General features: G+C 38.0%; 1 protein-coding gene across 4 annotated transcripts in view; it reads left to right on the forward strand.

The window, feature by feature from the left end:
• The window catches only part of DLGAP5 (DLG associated protein 5), a 69,745-nt gene that overhangs the window by 15,390 nt on the left and 35,200 nt on the right, over positions 1-19,155 (forward strand). For all 4 annotated transcript variants that reach the window (XR_012516312.1, XM_039468818.2, XM_074393917.1 and 1 more), the window contains exons 8-14: positions 394-668; positions 1,419-1,546; positions 2,016-2,142; positions 5,197-5,282; positions 6,689-6,849; positions 13,201-13,305; positions 18,012-18,231. Coding sequence is in view for 3 of the 4 variants with exons in the window: in XM_039468818.2 (XP_039324752.2) it covers positions 394-668; positions 1,419-1,546; positions 2,016-2,142; positions 5,197-5,282; positions 6,689-6,849; positions 13,201-13,305; positions 18,012-18,231 (1,102 nt within the window). In the remaining variant the exon portion in view is untranslated. The remainder of the gene's footprint in view (positions 1-393; positions 669-1,418; positions 1,547-2,015; positions 2,143-5,196; positions 5,283-6,688; positions 6,850-13,200; positions 13,306-18,011; positions 18,232-19,155) is intronic.

A 19,155-nucleotide genomic window follows, 5' to 3' on the forward strand; every position in this document is an offset into this window, starting at 1 on the left:
TTGTAATTTCTGAAAGATATTAGTCTTTTTTCTTTCTTTCTTTCTTTTTTTTTTAATGGGGTTTCGCCATGTTGGTCAGGCTGGTCTTGAACTCCCGACCTCAGGTGATCCACCCACCTTGGCCTCCAAAGTGCTTGGATTACAGGCATGAGCTACCATGCCCGGCCGATATTAGTCTTTTAATAAGAATTGGTTCTCTCTATTCCTGGGGAATAGCAATGGTTTAGCATCAACAGTCTTCTGATTCCATGTACACACTTAATTTTATCTGTTTTTGCTCTCAAATTATGTACGTAGTACATATATTTCAGTTGTCATGTTTTCAAATATATAAAAATTGGTTGAATATATCCTCAGAAGAGCGAAATCTTACTTTGTTAACTCACATCCTAGGGTATTTCTTGTAAAGTCAATAGTGAAGAAAATACTTTGGATTCACAAACTAATGCCACAAACGGAATGGATCCAGATGGAATCTTATCAAAAATGGAAAACTTACCTGAGATACATTCTGCAAAAATGAAAGGGAAGAATTCCTTCGCACCTAAAGATTTTACATTTCAGCCACTGGATGGTCTCAAGACCTATCAAATAACACCTATGACTCCCAGAAGTGCCAATGCCTTTTTGACACCCGGTTACACCTGGACTCCTTCAAAAACAGAAGTGTAAGAATGTAATATTAATAAGTCCCTTGCTAAGATGGGTAATAAATGCCTTCTTATATTTAGCCTGTACTCTTAAAAAATTATTTAGCTATTGAACTATGTTAGTTACGAACCGTGAAATTTTTTTATTTTTTATTTTGAGACGGATTAATCACGAAGTCAAGAGATCGAGACCATTGTGGTCAACATGGTGAAACCCCATCTCTACTAAAAATACAAAAATTAGCTGGGCATAGCGGCACACGCCTATAGTCCCAGCTACTCGGGGGGCTGAGGCAGGAGAATTGCTTGAACCCAGGAGGCGGAGGTTGCGGTGAGCCGAGATCGCGCCATTGCACTCCAGCCTGGGTAACAAGAGTGAAACTCCGTCTCAAAAACAAAAAATTAGCTGGGCGCGGTGACACTTGCCTGTAATCCCAGCTACTCTGGATGGCTGAGGCTGGAGAATTGCTTGAACCCAGGAGGTGGAGGTTGCACTCCAGCCTGGGCAAAAGGGCAAGACTCCTTCTCAAAAAAAAAACAAAAAAGAAGTCTTCAAAATATTTGAATCTCATTGCAATTAATTAGTAAAGAAAGACATTCACAGTATAGGTGTTTAAATTTTCTCCTCTCCAGTATGCACATTTTTTTTTAAATAGAAGAATTTCTTTTTTAACCCAGATTTATAAAAAGTGACACAAGTTTGAAATCCCTTAAATTAGATATATAGAGTTCATGTTTCATGAAGTATATTTTTGCTATTGTTTTTAGTGATAAGTCTCAAGAAGCAACAAAAGAAATTTTGGCACAAAAATGTAAAACTTACTCTACCAAGACAGTGCAGCAGGATTCAAATAAATTGCAATGTCCTTTGGGTCCTCTGACTGTTGGGCATGAAGGTATAGTATTTTATTAATGTATGTATGTATTTATTTATTTAATGTATTTTTTAGACTACTGTTAATAATACAAAAAATCTTTTACTTTCAGGTATAGTAATTTAAATTTTTACTTTTCTGAATTATTAATTGTCAGATTAGTTTAGAGTCCTTTTTTACCATATCATTTGAGGATATGAACTAAGGGTCATATATGAACTCACTGTCAGAAAAGATGGGAAGGCATGGGTAAAGATACCTGAAGACAAAATTGGGATGAAGAATACAGAGAAAAGGGGAAATAAATGTAAATTTAAAGAAAAAATATTCAGAGCTACTTTAGGGGAAATGTGAATGAAGTCATTGAGACAGAAATAAAATTTTAAAATTAAATATGGAAAAAAATTGAAGGATTTTTAAAAGGTCTTTTTTGGGGCTGTCATTTTAGAAATTGTTGCTTTTAAATTTACATGTAAGACTTTCTTTATAGAACATGTTTTAAATAAAAATGAAGCTACTACTAAAGATTCAAATGACCTTCCAATAAAAGAAGTCTCATCACTTGAAACAAATGAAGGTCAAATATCTCAGCCCTACCATGATGTGCCGTATTTCAGGTATGTCTGTCTGTTTCTAGTGTAAGAATTCTGTATTAATATCTAGACTAAATTTAAAACCAAAACTGAAAATTTTTAACCTTCATACAGTGGGAAGAAACCTGACATTAGGTGATTTTCTCTTATATTTTAAATTTTATTTTATTTTATTTTTGATAACTAGTACGTTCATGTAGTTCCTAATTCAAAAGGTACAAGTGAGAAGTCTTCTCAGCACTGTGTCCCAACTGCATAGTTTGAACCTTGCATGAAGGCCTTCTTGTGAATACTTCCATGGATAGTTAATGCATATAGGCAAATACAAACATACACAATTTTTCTTCTTTAAAAATACAGACAATAGCATATAATACACACTATTCTGTTTGCAAATCAAATAGATGAGAAGTATCTCACTATATTTTTATTATTCATTTGTTGTGTTATACATACCTTTTTTGAGAATGACTTTAATTATTTTATTTTATTTATTTATTTATTTGAAATGGCTGCACTCTGTCTCCCAGGCTGGAGTACAGTGGCATGATCTCAGCTCACTGCAGCCTGCGCGTCCTGAGCTCAAGCCATCCTCCTACCAGTGGGCAGCTAATTTTGTTTTTTATTTTTTTGTAGAGACAGAGTCTTAACAATATTGCCCAGGATGGTCTTGAACTCACAGGCTCAAGTGATTCTTTTGCCTCAGCCTCCCAAACTGTTATGATTACAAGCATGAGCCACTGCATCCGGCTTAATTTCTTCTTTAGGGCACTGGATTTTAGCATTATAAGGGATTTTAGAGGTAGCTAAATCCATTGTGTTGTTCAAGTGAGTTATTGAGATATCTGACCATCTAGATAATGTCAGAGCTAAACCATTTCTGCTTTCTCATTCGTTAATCGTCATGCTGTGTTGTTGAATATAAACAACTCAAGTTTTTGTTTTGGTTTTGTTTTGTGTTTTTTTTGGGGATAGAGTCTCACTCTGTCACCCAGGCTGGAGTGCAGTATCTCGATCTTGGCTCACTACAGCCTTGAACTCCCAACCTCCTACATTCAGCCTTCTGAGGAGCTGGGTCTATGTTTGTTGGTTTCTAGCGTAAGAATTTTATATTAATATCTAGACATTAAAACTAAAATTAAAAATTTTTTAACTTTAATATAGTGGAGGAAAACTGATGTTAGGTGATTTTCATTTATCTTTTAAATTTTAATTTTTTTTTTTAATAAAAGGTGAGTGCCACCATGCCCAGATAATTGTTTTTGTTTTTGTTTTTTTTTTTTTTTTTTTTTTAGTGGAGATTGGTTTTCACCATGTTTCCCAGGCTGGTCTGCAACTCCTGGGCTCAAGTGATCCACCTGCCTTGGCTTCCCAAAGTGCTGGTTGGAATTACGGATGTGGGCTACAGCTCGTGGCTCTAATTTTTTTTTTTTTTTTTTTTTTTAAAGAAAATTGGGCAGGTGCAGTGACTTACGCCTATAATCTCCCAGCACTTTGGGAGGCTGAGGCAGGTGGATCACCTGAGGTCAGGAGTTAAAGACCAGCCTGGCCAACATGGTGAAACCCCGTTTCCATTAAAATAAAAAAATTGGCTGGGTGGGGTGGTGGGTGCCTATAATCCCAGCTATTTGGGAGCCTGAGGCAGGAGAATTGCTTTAACCTGGGAGGCAGAGGTTGCACTGAGCTGAAATCATGCCGTTGTACTCTGACCTGGGCAAGAAGAGCAAAACTATCTCAAAAAAGAAACAAAGTCTTTATTCGGTTTTTCCTACTAAGAAAACTTCTGATTTTTTGTTTAGTTATTTTTAATCCCTGCGTTTGGAGAGATTTTTTTTTTTTCAAGTTTGTAGATTAAGCCATCTTAAAAAATTAAGCCATCTTAATCATTTCAATGTACAGTTTAATGCTATTAAATATATTAATAATGTTGTATAACCATCACTGCCATCCATCTCCATAACTTTTCATTGTGAAACTGAAACTGTACCTACTAAACAATATTTCACCGTTCTTCCCTCCCCCAGCACCTAGTAAATACCATTCTACTTTTTGTCTCTATGATTTTTGACTCCTATAAGTATCTTATATAAGTAGAATTATGTAGTATTTGTCTTTTTGTTACTGGATTATTTCACAAGTGACAAGGACACTTGGGTTGCTTCCATGTTTTAACTGTCGTGAACAGCTATGAACCTGGGTGTACAAATACCTCTTTGAGACCCTTCTAAATTATTTTGGGTATATACTCAGAAGTAGAATTGCTGAGTCATATGGTAAGTCTATTTTTAATTTTTTGAGGAGCTGCCATACGGTTTTCTATAGTGGCTTTGCCATTTTACATTCCTACCAACAGTGTACAAGAATTCCAGTTTCTCTGCATGCTAGGATACTTTTCACATAGACACAGATTAAACGTTTTTTAGGCCTGGATTTCTCAACGTTGATACTATTGACATTTTAGATTTTATACTTGTTGTGGGTGTATATCCTATACACTGTAGGATGTTTTGTGGCATCCATGGCCAGTAGCACTCCTCCAGTCATGACAATGAAAAATATTTCCAAACATCACCAAATGTTTCCTAGAGGGGGGCAAAATTGGCCCAGTGAGAACCACTACCTTTAAGCAAGCAAAGCCTAATAATTAGAATCTGTGAGGCCCTATCACTGTAATCCTGGACTTAACAGTGTTTTGCTTTAATTTACTCTTGACAGTTGAGTTGGCTTTAGTTTCATGGATAGTGCAGAGAATCTAATGCATGTTTAGGAATGTCCGACTTTGATCAGCCTCTGAAAAAGAAGAGAACAAACTAGAAATGTTAGCTTAAAAAATAGGTTCTTGGCATTATCCATCTGCGTTAGTTTTAGGCATAAAAAAAGGATGTATATACACAAGGTATCAACTTGTATTTATGGATTTTAATATATCATGGTTTATAAATCAGTATCAACTTTGGGAAATTAATTTCATGCCTACCTTTTATAACTTCCTAATATTATGTATTATGTTATAATGCTAATACCTAGATACTAGTGTGAAAATCACTTGTAGAACTGAAATGTCTGTCATAATTTTAGAAATATCCTCCAGTCAGAAACTGAGAAATTAACTTCACATTGCCTCGAGTGGGACAGGAAGCTTGACTTGGACATTCCGGATGATGGTGAGGGAACGTTTATATTTTTTGTCTTTGCTTTGTTTCTTTTATTATGGCTATGTTTCTCTGAAACATAAAAATATAGCATTGCCTAACATTATATTTTCATTATTATTCAAAGTAGCAAGAATTTGTCTTTTTTAACCTGATGCCTACAATAAAAAAGCAAGAATTTTTAAATCTCAATATATGTTCCCTAATATCTCTGTGCTAAAGTAGTATATAACTTAAAATATGTAAGTAATTAGAATATTGACTGTCATTCCTTTGACTTAGACATTTTTCTAACCAAGCAAGTAACAGTGAATATTATTGGCTTTTTTGATATGACTTCATGGGTGGTGTCATCAACATCTGTTATTATTTGTACAAAAATATATTCTGAATGAAAATTACCTAGATTGCTGGGCACAGTGCCTCATGCCTGTAATCCCAGCACTTTGGGAGACCTAGGTGGGTATATCACGAGGTCAGGAGATTGAGACCATCCTGGCTAACATGGCGAAACCCCATTTCTACTAAAAATACAAAAAATTAGCTGGACGTGGTATCACATGCCTGTAGTCCCAGCTGCTCAGGAGACTGAGGTAGGGGAATCACTTGAACCTAGGAGGCAGAGTCTGCAGTGAGCCGAGATTGCACCACTGCACTCCAGCCTGGGTGACAGAGCAAGAGTCCGTCTCAAAACAAAAAAGAAAAAGAAAATTGCTTTAATAAATATGGAAAACATTTTCTGAAGAGTTTTTAAATCTGACTTACTTGGGGAAGTTGTTAGAAAAACTTATATGCTGTCAGTATGAGGTCCTTCTTAGATAATTATTTGCAATGAGTTGTGTTATTTATTTACTTATTTCTAAGACAGAGTCTTGCTCTTTTTGCCCAGGCTGGAGTGCAGTGGCATGATTTTTGGTTCACTGCAACCTCCACCTCCTGGGTTCAAGTGATTCTCCTGCTTCAGCCTCCCGAGTAGCTGGGATTATAGTCACCTGCCACCAGGCCCAGCTATTTTTTGTGTTTTTAGTAGAGACAGAGTTTCACCAGGTTGGCCAGGCTGGTCTCGAACTCCTGGCCTCAGGTGATCCACTCACCTAGGCCTCCCAAAGTGCTGAATACAGGTGTGAGCCACTATATCTGGCGGACAGAGAGTTCTTATAAAGTACAAGGAGAAGTAGAATGTTATTTAGTGTATAGCAATAGGTATGAGAGAGAATATTGTTAATTTTGAGCAGGAATTGAAGCAAATATGTTAATACGCAGTATTTGTATGACAAAGTTTTGTGGTAGATATTTTTTGTTTTGCTTTAACAATCTGTAAGTCCTAGGATATTTGGAGTGAAGTCTTACTGGTGGGCTGACTTGCAATGAATGTCTATTTTGTCCTTTACTTTTAAAAAACCTCTTCTTTCCTTCAGCTAAAGATCTTATTCGCACAACAGTTGGGCAAACAAGACTCCTTATGAAGGAAAGGTTCCAACAGTTTGAAGGACTAATTAATGATTGTGAATATAAACGAGGTATAAAGGAGACTACCTGTACAGATCTGGATGGATTTTGGGATATGGTTAGTTTTCAGGTATGTGGTTAAATATTTCAAATATATTAACTTTGGACTTTTTTTTTTTTAAGTAGCAGGAGTAAAATAGGGTAATATTAGCTGTTTAGGTTTTTGAAATATAAACCAGATGTTATAAAGTACCTTTATATAAAACACAATCTAAATTTTATGGCTTATGTCCTCTCCTCCCACATATTGTCAGGATGATTTCTTTGTGGGTGGAAAACTGAGATTATTTTCAACTCTTGAATAGTCTATAGTGATTTGACCTATGAGAAACGAGTCAACTGGCCTTTGGTAGTCGAGTTCAGCTAGCAGTTACTGAGTTCCTGTTGTGTCTACAGCATTGTATTAGGAGTTGATAAAAGGGTGTGTTCCCTGTCCCAGAGGAATTTGTAGTTTGATTAGTGACTGAGATATAAAATATAACTCTAATGTAGAAAGTGCTATGATAGAATAAACCACTCAGAAGAACAGTAAAGGTATGGGGGAAGATGACTCTAGCTTTTTGAACTTATTTTAGAAATTAGCATATAAAATAGCATTTTAAGAACCAACAGCCAACAATAGACATTGAAGAAAGCTTCAAACCTAGCTGGGCGTGGTGGCTCAAGCCTGTAATCCCAGTACTTTGGGAGGCTGAGGCAGGCGGATCAACTGAGTTCGGGAGTTTGAGACCAACCTGACCAACCTGGAGAAACCCTGTCTCTACTATAAATATAAAATTAGCTGGGCATGGTGGTGCATGCCTGTAATCCCAGCTACTGGAGAGGCTGAGGCAGGAGAATCACTTGAACCCAAGAGGCGGAGGTTGCAGTGAGCCAAGTTAGTGCTGTTGCACTCCAGCCTGGGAAACAAGAGCAAAACTCTGTCTCCAAAAAAAAGAAAAGAAAAGAAAGCTTTAAACCTAAAACAAAAAGGCCAAAGCAGACATCTAGGAAGAAAGCTATTTGGATGGACTTTTAAATGCAAGTATTAATATTCTCAAAGAGACCAGACATTTCACCTATCAAATAAAAATACCTATTAAAAAAGAACATTCAGAGAACAAATTGCTCTTTGAAGTTAAGCAATATGAGAACAGAAATGTAAGATACAATAGGTAGAATATGAAGTTAAGGAAATCTCAGCTAGGCACAGTGGCTCAAGCCTGATACTCTAGCATTTTAGGAGGCTGAGGTGGGAGGACCATTTGAGCCGAGTTCAAGACCAGCCTGCGCAACGTAGTAAGAGTCCGTCTCTACAGAAAATACACTTAGCCAGGCATGGTGGTGCATGCCTGTAGTACAAATTGTAAGACAGAAGAGATTAGATAAGAAAATTATATGAGCCAGACCAGGAAATATAATAGCCAAATAATAGGAATTCCAGAAAAAGAGAACCGAAAAAGAAATTGAGGAGCAAGTGAACAATGAAGGAGCCTATTGAGTGCTTAGCACTGAGAATCAGAGTAGACCCACAGCAACTTACATCATTTAATACCGTCGTATAACTCTTGGGATGAAGAGGGTAGCATCCAGGGAAAGAAAACAAATTTTATGCATAGCATCAAAGGTTAGAATCGCCTTAATCTCTCAGCAGCAGTATTATGAGCTAGAACAATACCCTGAAAATTGTGAGGGAATTTAACTTCCAACCCGGAGTTTTGTACTGAACCAATCAAGTGTGAGGGTGGAAAGGTCCTTTTCAGACACACAAGATCTCATTCACCTTTTTCCACGAACCCTTTCTCAGGAAACTGAGAATGCCTCTCATAAAGATGAGGGAGTTGCCCAAGAAAAGAGGAGAGTGGGCTCCATTCCCAGAAAGAGGTGAGACCCTGTCTCAAAAAACCAAGCCAAAACCCTGAGCAAACAAAAAACAAAACAATTATTAAGTCTAAAGAAAACATTGTGAGGAAGGAATCAGAATCTCAGCAGCTGTATGGCCCAGGTGTGAATAGTGTTTGTATAGTCATAACAGTGTAAGCATTACTTTATGATCAGTTTTTATATATTTACTAGTTTTTATATATTTAATAGTTGGTTCACTAGCACTCTTCAGTTCTGACCAATTGATTCTGTGGGGGTTTTGTATCATTATAAGTTGTGGATTTGAAGATATGATATATTTACATTGTTTATAGTCATTATCTTTTTTTGTTTTTTTTTGAGATGGATTCTCGCTGTCATCCAGGCTGGAGTATGGTGTTGCCATCTTGGCTCACCATAACCTGTGCCTCCCCGGGTTCAAGTGATTCTCTGCCTCAGCCTCCTGAGTAGCTGGGATTACAGGTGCCCGCCACCACACCTGGCTAATTTTTGTATTTTTAGCAGAGACGGGTTTCACCATATTGGTCAGGCTTGTCTCGAACTCCTGACCTCAAGTGATCTGCCCACCTCAGCCTCCCAAAGTGCTGGGATTAGAGGCATGAGCCACTGCGTCCGGGCTATTGTCATTATCCTGACTAATGCTCATTTCCCAGCATTAGCTTAGTGGGAGCCACTTCAAGTTGGCCATTGGGCATTTTTTTTTCTAACACAAAAAGAGCTATGTTGAGGTATACTTTACATATGATAACATTTATTTATTTGAAATAAACAGTTCAATCATTTTTATTAAATTTACAGAGTTGTGCAAACATCACCATAATCCAGATTTAGAACTTTTTGTTTGTTTGTTTTGAGATGGAGTTTCACTCTTGTTGCCCAGACTGGAGTGCAAGGGTGTGATCTCGGCTCACTGCTACGTCTGCCTCCCAGTATCAAGCCATTCTCCTGCCTCAGCCTCCCTAGTAGCTGGGATTATAGTCATACACCACCATGCCCACCTAATTTTTTATTTTTAGTAGAGATGGTGTTTTGCCATGTTGGTCAGGCTGGTCTTGAACTCCTGACCTCAAGTGATCCACCTCCCTCAGCCTCCCAAACTGCTGAGATTACAGGGGTGAGCCACCACGCCCGGCCAGAACATTTTCATCAATAGAAAAAGATTCTTCCTACCTGTTTGCAGTCAATCCCCATTTCTATTCCTAGACCCAGGCAACCACTAATCCACTTACTGTCTCTGGAGATTTTCCTTTTTTGGGGTATTTCATATAAGTAGCATCATACATTTTGTGGTCTTTTGCATCTGGCTTCTTTCATTTGCCATGTTTTTGAGTTTTATCCATATTGTAGCTTGCCCCGTGTACTTGACACCTTTTTATTGCTGAGTAGTAGTCCATTTTATGTGATATTCCATCGCTGATGGACATTTAGGTTGCTGCTACTTTTTGGTGATGATGAATAATCTGAATATTTTCACACAAATCTTAGTGTGGACATATCTTTAAATTTCTCTTGGATAGATACCTAGATATTGCTAGGTCATATTGTAAATTTATGTTTAACTTTTTTTTTGAGAGAGAGTCTCGCTTTATTGCCAGGCTGGAGTACAGTGATGCGATCCTGGCTTACCGCAACATCCATTTTCCAGTTTCAAGCAATTCTCCTGCCTCAGCCTCCCGAGTAGCTGGGACTACAGGCACGTACCACCACACCTGGCTAATTTTTTGTACTTTTAGTAGAGATGGGGTTTCACCATGTTGGTCAGGATGGTCTCCATCTCTTGACCTTGTGATCTGCCCGCCTCGGCCTCCCAAAGTGCTGTGATTACAAGCATGAGCACCGTGCCTGGCCTGTTTAACTTTTTAAGAAATTCCCCCAACTGTTTTCCAAAGTGATTATACCATTTTACATTCCCACCAACAATGTATGAGTGTTGTATTTTTTCACATCCTCACTAATACTTGTTATTGTCTGTGTTTTTTATTATAATAGTCACCCCTTATCAGGGGTCTTGCTTTCTGTGGTTTCAGTTACCCCAGGTATAGTATAATAAGACATTTGGTGGAGAGGAGAGACCACATTCACATAACTTTTATTACGGAATCCTGTTATAATTGTTCTATCTTATTGTTGATTATTATTGCTGATCTCTATGCCTAATTTATAAATGAAACTTTATCATAGGTATGTATGTATAGGAAAAAAATAATGTATATAGAGTTCAGTACTATCTGCATTTCAGGCATCCCCTGGGGGTCTTGGAAGAGATTCCTTGAAGATAACGGGTATCTATTGCATAGCCATCCTAGTGGGTGTGAGATACTTCATTGTAGAATTTTTTTGGTTTTTGTTCATTTGTTTATTGAGTCAGGGTCTCACTCTGTCACCTAGGCTGGAGTCTATTCGTGCAATCTCGCCTCACTGCAACCTTCCACCTCCTGGGCTCAAATGACCCTCCCGCTTCAGCCTCCCAAGTAGCTGAGACTACAGGCATGTGCCACCACGACTGGCTACTTTTTGTATTTTTTTTTTTTTTGTAGAGATGGGGTCTCGCCATGTTACCCAGGGGCTGCTCTTAAACTCCTGAGCTCAAGTGGTCCACCCTCCTCAGCCTCCCAAACTGCTAGGATTACAAGTGTCACCATGCCTGACTTCATTGTAGTTTTGATTTGAATTTCTCTGATGAGTAATGATATTAAGTATCTTTTTATGAGTTTATTCGTCATTCATGTATCATCTTCTACTGAAATGTCTATGTAAATCTCTTGCACCCATTTTTAAATTTGATTGTCTTTATTGAGTTGTAACTATTCTTTATATATTCTGGATAAAAGTCCCTCATGAGAAATATTTGCAAATATTCTTTGAGTTTGTAGCTCAACTTTTAATCCTCTTAATGGTATCTTTTGAATTTTTGGCCAGGCTGGTGTTGAACTCTGACCTCAAGTGATCCACCCACCTTGGCCTCCCAAAGTACTGGGATTGCAGGAGTGCACCACTGCACCTGGCCAGATTTTTTATTTTATGTTGTGATTTTGACACCGTGTCTAAGAACTTAAGTAACCACAAGTCACAAAGATTTTCTCCTGTGTTTTCTTCCAATAGACTTACGGTTTTAGCACTTACAGTTAAGTCGGTGATCCATTTGGTTAGTTTTTTTATGTGGTATGAGATTGTGAATCTAAATTCATCTTTTTGCTTGTGGATACCCAATTCTCCCAGCATTGTTTGTTTAAAAGACTGTCCTTTCCCCCATTGAATTGTATTGGCACCTTTATTGAAAATCAGTTGGCCTTGAGTGTAATTCTGAGTCATTTTGATACTTACTTTTTTTTTTGCTTTGAGATGGGGTCTTGCCTTGTTGCCCAGGCTAGTCTCGCCCTTCTGGGTTCAAGCAATCCCCATGCCTCAGCCTCCCAAGTAACTTGAATTATAGACATGTGCCACAATGTCCAGAGACATTTACATATTTTTAAGGAAAAGCAAAGCTGAGAGGATATATGTATATAAGTGTATAGTATGGAGACTCAAAGCATGGTACCAAACTGTTGACAATGGCTAACTCTTTGTAGGAGACTGGAAGTATCAGAAGGATGGGGATTACCTTTCCATCCTATTAAATATATTTCAATCTTTTAAAATGAGATTTTGTCAAGAAAATGAGAAGACAAGGCACGGACTGGGAGAACATATTTGCAAAAGATGTATCTGATAAAAGACTACTATCCAGAAGATACCAAGAGCTCTTAAAACCCAGCAATAAGGAAATGAACAACCCAGTTAAAAATGGGCAAAAGACCTAAATAGATACCTTACCATGGAAGATATACAGATGGCAAATAAGCATATGAAAAGATCCTCAACATCATATGTCATTAGGGAACTACAAAACAACAGTGAGATGCTACCACATACCTACTAGAATAGTGAAAATTCAAAATGCTGCCAGCACCAAATGCTGGGGAGGGCATGGAGCAATAGGAACTTTCCATTCACTGGCTGTGGGAATGCAAAATGTTAAATCCACTTTAGAAGACAGTTTGGCATTTGCTTGCAAAACTAAACATACTTCTACCATACAATCCAGCAATTGCGCTCCAAATGAGTTGAAAACTTATGTCCATATAAAAACCTGCACACGGATGTTTTTAGCAGTATAGCAGCTTTGTTCATAATTGCCAAAACATGGAAGCAACCAAGATGTCCATCAGTGGAGGAATGGATAAATAAAAATATATTAGAGAGATTGTGTTCACATTGTGTAATTTAAGAAACAAAAACATTTAGGTATCTTTTCTACCATTTTAGTCAAAAATAATCCAGGAGAGTTATTCATATGTGATTCTTTATAGAGATTTTGGAGATTTGTAAGACAAGAGACCACAATGAACAATTTTACCATAAAAATTCTTGATTGAAACACTAAATTGAGAATGACTTAATTCATTTTTAATAACTCATTTCTGAGTCACCATTCCCAATTTTTTTTAATCTTCAGCTCGTTAGTTTAAAAATTTAATATCGTTAACATTAGTCTGATAAACTTGTGCTTTATTAACAGATAGAAGATGTAATCCACAAATTCAACAATCTGACCAAACTTGAGGAATCTGGGTGGCAAGTCAATAATATTGTGAATAATAATACAAACAAAAATGTCTTTAGGGTAAGTTTGTGGGTTTTATATCTGAATTTTTTTTTTCTAGTTAAGGGACCATTCTACATACATCCAAATTTCTAATACAGATTCTTCTAATGATTTCTTGCTTTTAAGTTTTAAAAACATTTAGCTTTAGATTTCTCATTATTTTGCAAAGCTGACTACTTTTGAAGAAAGCAAGGAATTTGATCAACATAAAATTTAGTATAGTTATGTCTAGAGAGAAGAAAGGAGAGGCTGTGATTGAATTGGGGTAACGAGGGCTTCTAAGTTATCAGATAGTGGATACATGAGTGTTGATCTCATTCTTTAAACTGTTCTTACACATTTTGATATAGTAATAGTAGTAGATCATTTGTATAATGCTTAGTATGTGCCAAATATTATTCCAAATACTTTACATATATTAGTGAATCCTTAAAACAGTCATGAAATGGATGATGTTAACCTTGTTGCTTTGTTAACATGATAAATTTTATTCTTATCTGTTTCTAGTAATTATTTTTCTACTAGTGTTTTTGAATTCAAAGTTTTTGGCTTGGGTGCACACTTTTCAAACTGAGCATTGTCAGTTTTATGATTTGAGAAAAACGCATGTAGTTATAAACTCAGGTTGTCTAGATAAGTATTTCATTATACTGTGTAATCCAAATAAAAACTGTCTTGAATTCTATCTTAGGAGTTTAACTTGTTAAAGTATTTTTTTAAAAACCTTATTCAAAAATATTTTACTAGGCTAGGCACAGTGACTCACACCTGTAATCCCCGTACTTTGAGAGGCTGGGGCAGGTGGATCACCTGAGGTCGGGAGTTCAAGACCAGCCTGACCAATATGGAGAAACCCTGTCTCTACTAAAAATACAAAATTAGCTGGGCACTAATTAGTGGTGGCACATCCTTGTAATCCCAGATGTTTGGGAGGCTGAGGCAGGAGAATCACTTGAGCCCAGGAGGCAGAGGTTGCAGTGAGCCAAAATCGTGCCATTGCACTCCAGCCTGGGCAATAAGAGCGAAACTCCGTCTCAAAATAAATCTTTTTATTAATAAAGTCTCACAACAAGGATCCTGAGGATGGTGATTAAATTAATTGAATGGATTTCAAAACTACTAAATAGTGAAGGATTCTACTTCATTATTAAAGCTACTGTGGATATTTCATATTAAGGATTTAGTACTGGAAATACTAATATCAGTGATGCAGATCATGGCTGTCTTATAGAGATTTGTAATTCTGCCTGTTATCAGCAGGTGTCTCTCTCCTTCTACTTTATTTTATAGGCTACTGTTAAAGATTATCAACAAATAAAGCTAATTTTTTATACTATACTTGAATACCACTCCCTACTACCTCTTATTTATTAATCCCTCATTCCATCAGTCTCTTTTGTTTCTTACCCGCTTTCTTCTTCTATCAGTCCGTAAACATGTTAAGTGTCTTATTCTTCTTGTTTTTTTTTTTTTTTTAAAGACAAGGTTTCACCGTGTTGGTCAGGCAGGTCTTGAACTCCTGACCTCAGGTGATCCGCCCACCTTGGCCTCCAAAGTGCTTGGATTACAGGCGTGAGCCACCATGCCTAGCCATATCTTACTGTTCTTTACATTAAAACAAAGCTGGCTGGGCGCGGTGGCTCACGCCAGTAATCCCAGCACTTTGGGAGGCCGAGGCGGGTGGATCACCACAAGGTCAAGAGATCGAGACCATCCTGGTCAACATAGTGAAACCCCGTCTCTACTAAAAATACAAAAAATTAGCTGGGCATGGTGGCGCATGCCTGTAATCCCAGCTACTCAGGAGGCTGAGGCAGGAGAATTGCCTGAACCCAGGAGGCGGAGGTTGCGGTGAGCCGAGATCGCGCCATTGCACTCCAGCCTGGGTAAAGAGGGAAACTCTGTCTCAAAAAAAAAAAAAAAAAAAAAAAAAACAAAGCTGTGGTGTCTGCTTCCCTTTAATTATATGTACACTCCCATTTTTCTTTCTTCCCAGTCACTGACAAGGATCCTAAAATGTTGTCTGTACTCTATTATGTTTGTTCCTTTATTTTTCTAACTCATTGCAATTCATTATTCCCCTCTCTATAATTTTAGAATAGTTATCTAGATTATTAGTCCACTAGTTGGTTAAGTTATTACGCACTTAATTTTAAAATCTAACCCTTCTAGATCAGGTGTGGTGGCTCACACCTGTAATCCCAGCACTTTGGGAGGCCGAGGTGGGTGGATCACAAGGTCAGGAGCTTGAGACCATCCTGGCTACCATGGTGAAACTCTGTCTCTGCTAAAAATAAAAAATTAGCCAGGCATGGTGGTAGGCGCCTGCAATCTCAGCTACTCAGGAGGCTAGGTAGGAGAATCCCTTGAACCCAGGAGGCAGAGGTTGCAGTGAGCCAAGATCATGCCACTGTACTCCAGCCTGGGTGACAAAGTGAGACCTCATTACAAAAAATAAATAAATAAAAATAAATTTTAAAATCTAATTCTTCTGCAGTATTGCACAACCTTGGCTCACTGCAACCTCTGCCTCCCGGGTTCAAGCGATTCTCCTGCCTCCCAAGTAACTGGGATTACAGGCACGCACTGCCACACCTGGCTAATTTTTTGTATTTTTAGTAGAGATGGGGTTTCACCATGTTAGTCAGACTGGTCTCAAACTCCTGACCTCAGATGATCCATCTGTCTCTGATTCCCAAAGTGCAGGGATTACAGGCATGAGCCACCACACCTGGCCTCTTTTTTTTTTTTTTGGAGATAGAGTTTTGCTGTGTTACCCAGGCTGGAGTATAGTGGCATCATCTCGGCTTACTGAAACCTCTGCCTCCCGAGTTCAAACTGTTCCTGTGTCTCAGCCTCCCAAGTAGCTGGGGTTACAGGCACATGCCACCACACCCAACTAATTTTATTTGGTATTTTTATTTTTATTTTGGTATTTTATTTATTTTTTGAAACAGGGTCTAGCTCTGTTGCCCAGGCTAGAGTGGAGTGGCATGATCTTGGCTCACGCCAACCTCTGTCTCCCAGGTTCAAGCAATTCTCCCACCTCAGCCTCCCAAGTAGCTGGTACTGCAGGCATCTGCCACCACACCCGGCTAATATTTTGTGGTGTTTTTTTTTTTGAGACAGAGTTTCACTCTTGTTACCCAGGCTGGAGTGCAATGGTGCAATCTCGGCTCACCGCAATCTCCGCCTCCTGGGTTCAAGCAATTTTCCTGCCTCAGCCTCCTGAGTAGCTGGGATTACAGGCACGCGCCACCATGCCCAGCTAATTTTTTGTATTTTTAGTAGAGACAGGGTTTCACCATGTTGACCAGGATGGTCTCGATCTCTTGACCTCGTGATCCACCCGCCTTGGCCTCCCAAAGTGCTGGGATTACAGGCTTTAGCCACCGCTCCCGGCCTTATTTTGTATTTTTTGTTGAGCTGGTGTTGTGCCATGTTGACCAGGCTGGTCTGGAGCTCCTGGTCTCAAGTGATCTGCCTGCCTCAGCCTCCCAAAGTGCTGGCATTAGAGGCATGAGCCACCATGCCTGGCTTACTTTCTTATTTTTGAAATTATATTCTGCTGATTTCCTTTCTACTTCTTTGCCTATTCTTCAGTCATGTTTGCATATTTGTTTTCCATTTATCCCTTAAATGTTTTTGATGTTTAGAATTTCTACCTCTACTCTCTTCTTTCCTTCCATAATTTTCCTGTGCAGTCTTACCCAACCTATGATGATCCCCAAGTCTGTATTTCAGACCATACTTACTAAGCTCTAATTCTATATATCATGACTCAATGTATTTTAAAAATCAATATATCCCAAACTGACAGCATCTCCACACACAGCAGTGTTGCCCTGTCTCAAATAATGCTATTACCATCCCACCAGGTGTTCAAGATAGAAGTTTCGGTATCTCTTTTGATTCTTTCCTTTCTCTATTTCACCACCTCCGCTCCACACACATCCAGTAGATCAGTAAGTTCTCTCACTTCTACCTTTGAAATATCTCTTGAATCTGTCCACCTTTTCCCATGTCTTACTCCTTAGTCTGAGTGATCTTTCTAAAACACCAGCTTGATAATGTTAATCTTCTGCTTAAAAATCACCAATAACTCTGTATTCCTTCATCCTCTGTATAAATTGTGACTTTCTTAAAAACTGTTACAGGCAGGTGATGTTATAATCTAGCTATTGTTTATCTCTCACCAACTGCAGGTTGCTTTCTTTCATTTCTGGCTTTGGAAACATCTGTTTACCCCTTCCCTCACCCCATCTTTTAGTTTGAAGAAATGGTGCTACTTCCTGCAACCTTTGCTGGTGTCTGAAGATTGGTTTAGGTGTCATCCTTATTTATTTTCTTTTAATGTTTTAATTTTTTTCTTTTTTTATTTACTTTTTTTTCTCTTTTTTTAGGGTATCATGGTTATAATCTGAAGGATGCCCCCTAAATTTCTCTCTTAACAGGACATAGATCCTTCTTACTGTCCTTCCTTAGCTCTTTCACTAAGCTTCAAACTCCTTGAGGGCAGGAACTCTTGTCTTTTACCTTTTCAACTCTTTTAGCACATACTGGGAACTTGATAAATATATGATGAATGTGAAATATTTTATGTATACTTTATTATTCTTTTTAAAAATTAAATTTTTAAGTGATGAATTTGTATATATCTGTTGTGTGTTTTTCTTATAAGATGATAGTAGGCAGCTTTATTATATGTCAGTTTTTCTTTGCAGAAAAAGGTTGTCTCAGGTATAGAGAGTAAACCAAAACAGGATGATACTGGAAGAATTGCAGCGAGAAATCGCCTAGCTGCCATAAAAAAAGCAATGAGAGAGAGAATTAAGCAAGAAGAACATGCAGAGGCAGTGGCCTCTGTAATACCAAAGGAAATTGATAAAATAGTGTTTGATGCTGGATTTTTCAGAGTTGAAAGTCCTGTTAAATCATTCCCAGGTTAGTGCTTATTTTTGTTTTGCTTTGTTTTGTTTTTGCTGAGACTACTTAAGAGAAATATTTGGGATGGATGGGGGCTTGTATAAGGTGAAAAATACTTTTTACATGAAGAGATACAAGTTTTTCTGTGATTTTTAGAAAATAGACTGCTCACTCACAAACACATGTAAATCACATTTTGATGGGTATGATCAGATTAGTTGAAGTGTGATATGTCTTCTAAGATAGCTTTTGTGTTTTCTAAGTGATTTCACATCTGTATTACCACGTAACCCTACAGTCTATGAGAAAGGTCACAGGCTCCCAAGAGGTTAGATAAATGATGGAAGCGTGAAGAAGTAAGGTGATTTTCTTTAGGTCAGTTAGAAGTTTGGTTAGAATTTAAAATGCAAAGGAAACTTGAGCATCTAGCTATCACATTTCTCTATCTGTGCTTTAAAACGAAGCTTACGTGCAGTGTGTGTTGGTTCATGCCTGTAATCCCAATACTTCGAGAGGCCAAGGCAGGAGGATCACTTGAAGCTAAGAGTTTGAGACCAGCCTCGGCAACTAAGTGAGATCCCCCCTCTACAAAAGAATAAAAAATGACCTTAGCCTGGCGGTACATGCCTGTAGTCCCAGCTACTTGGGAGGCTGGGGCAGTAGGATCACTTGAGCCCAGCAGTGAAGGTTACAGCAAGCTATGATTATGCCCCATCACTCTAGGCTGTGTGACAGAGCATGACTCTATCTCTAAAAAATAAAAGGAAGTTTATGCAAGGTGGGTTTGATTTTATTTGCATTTGTATTAAAAGTTTTGCTCAGATTTTTTTGAAAGGCAGTAAATGTACTAATTTTCCAATTTAAAAATATTCCAGTAAAAGCAGTTTGTTTCTTTTTCAAGACGGAGTTTTACTCTTGTTGCCCAGGCTGGAGTGATGCAAT

The sequence above is a fragment of the Saimiri boliviensis genome, chromosome 2 (assembly GCF_048565385.1).
Source record: "Saimiri boliviensis isolate mSaiBol1 chromosome 2, mSaiBol1.pri, whole genome shotgun sequence".
Taxonomy (NCBI): domain Eukaryota; kingdom Metazoa; phylum Chordata; class Mammalia; order Primates; family Cebidae; genus Saimiri; species Saimiri boliviensis.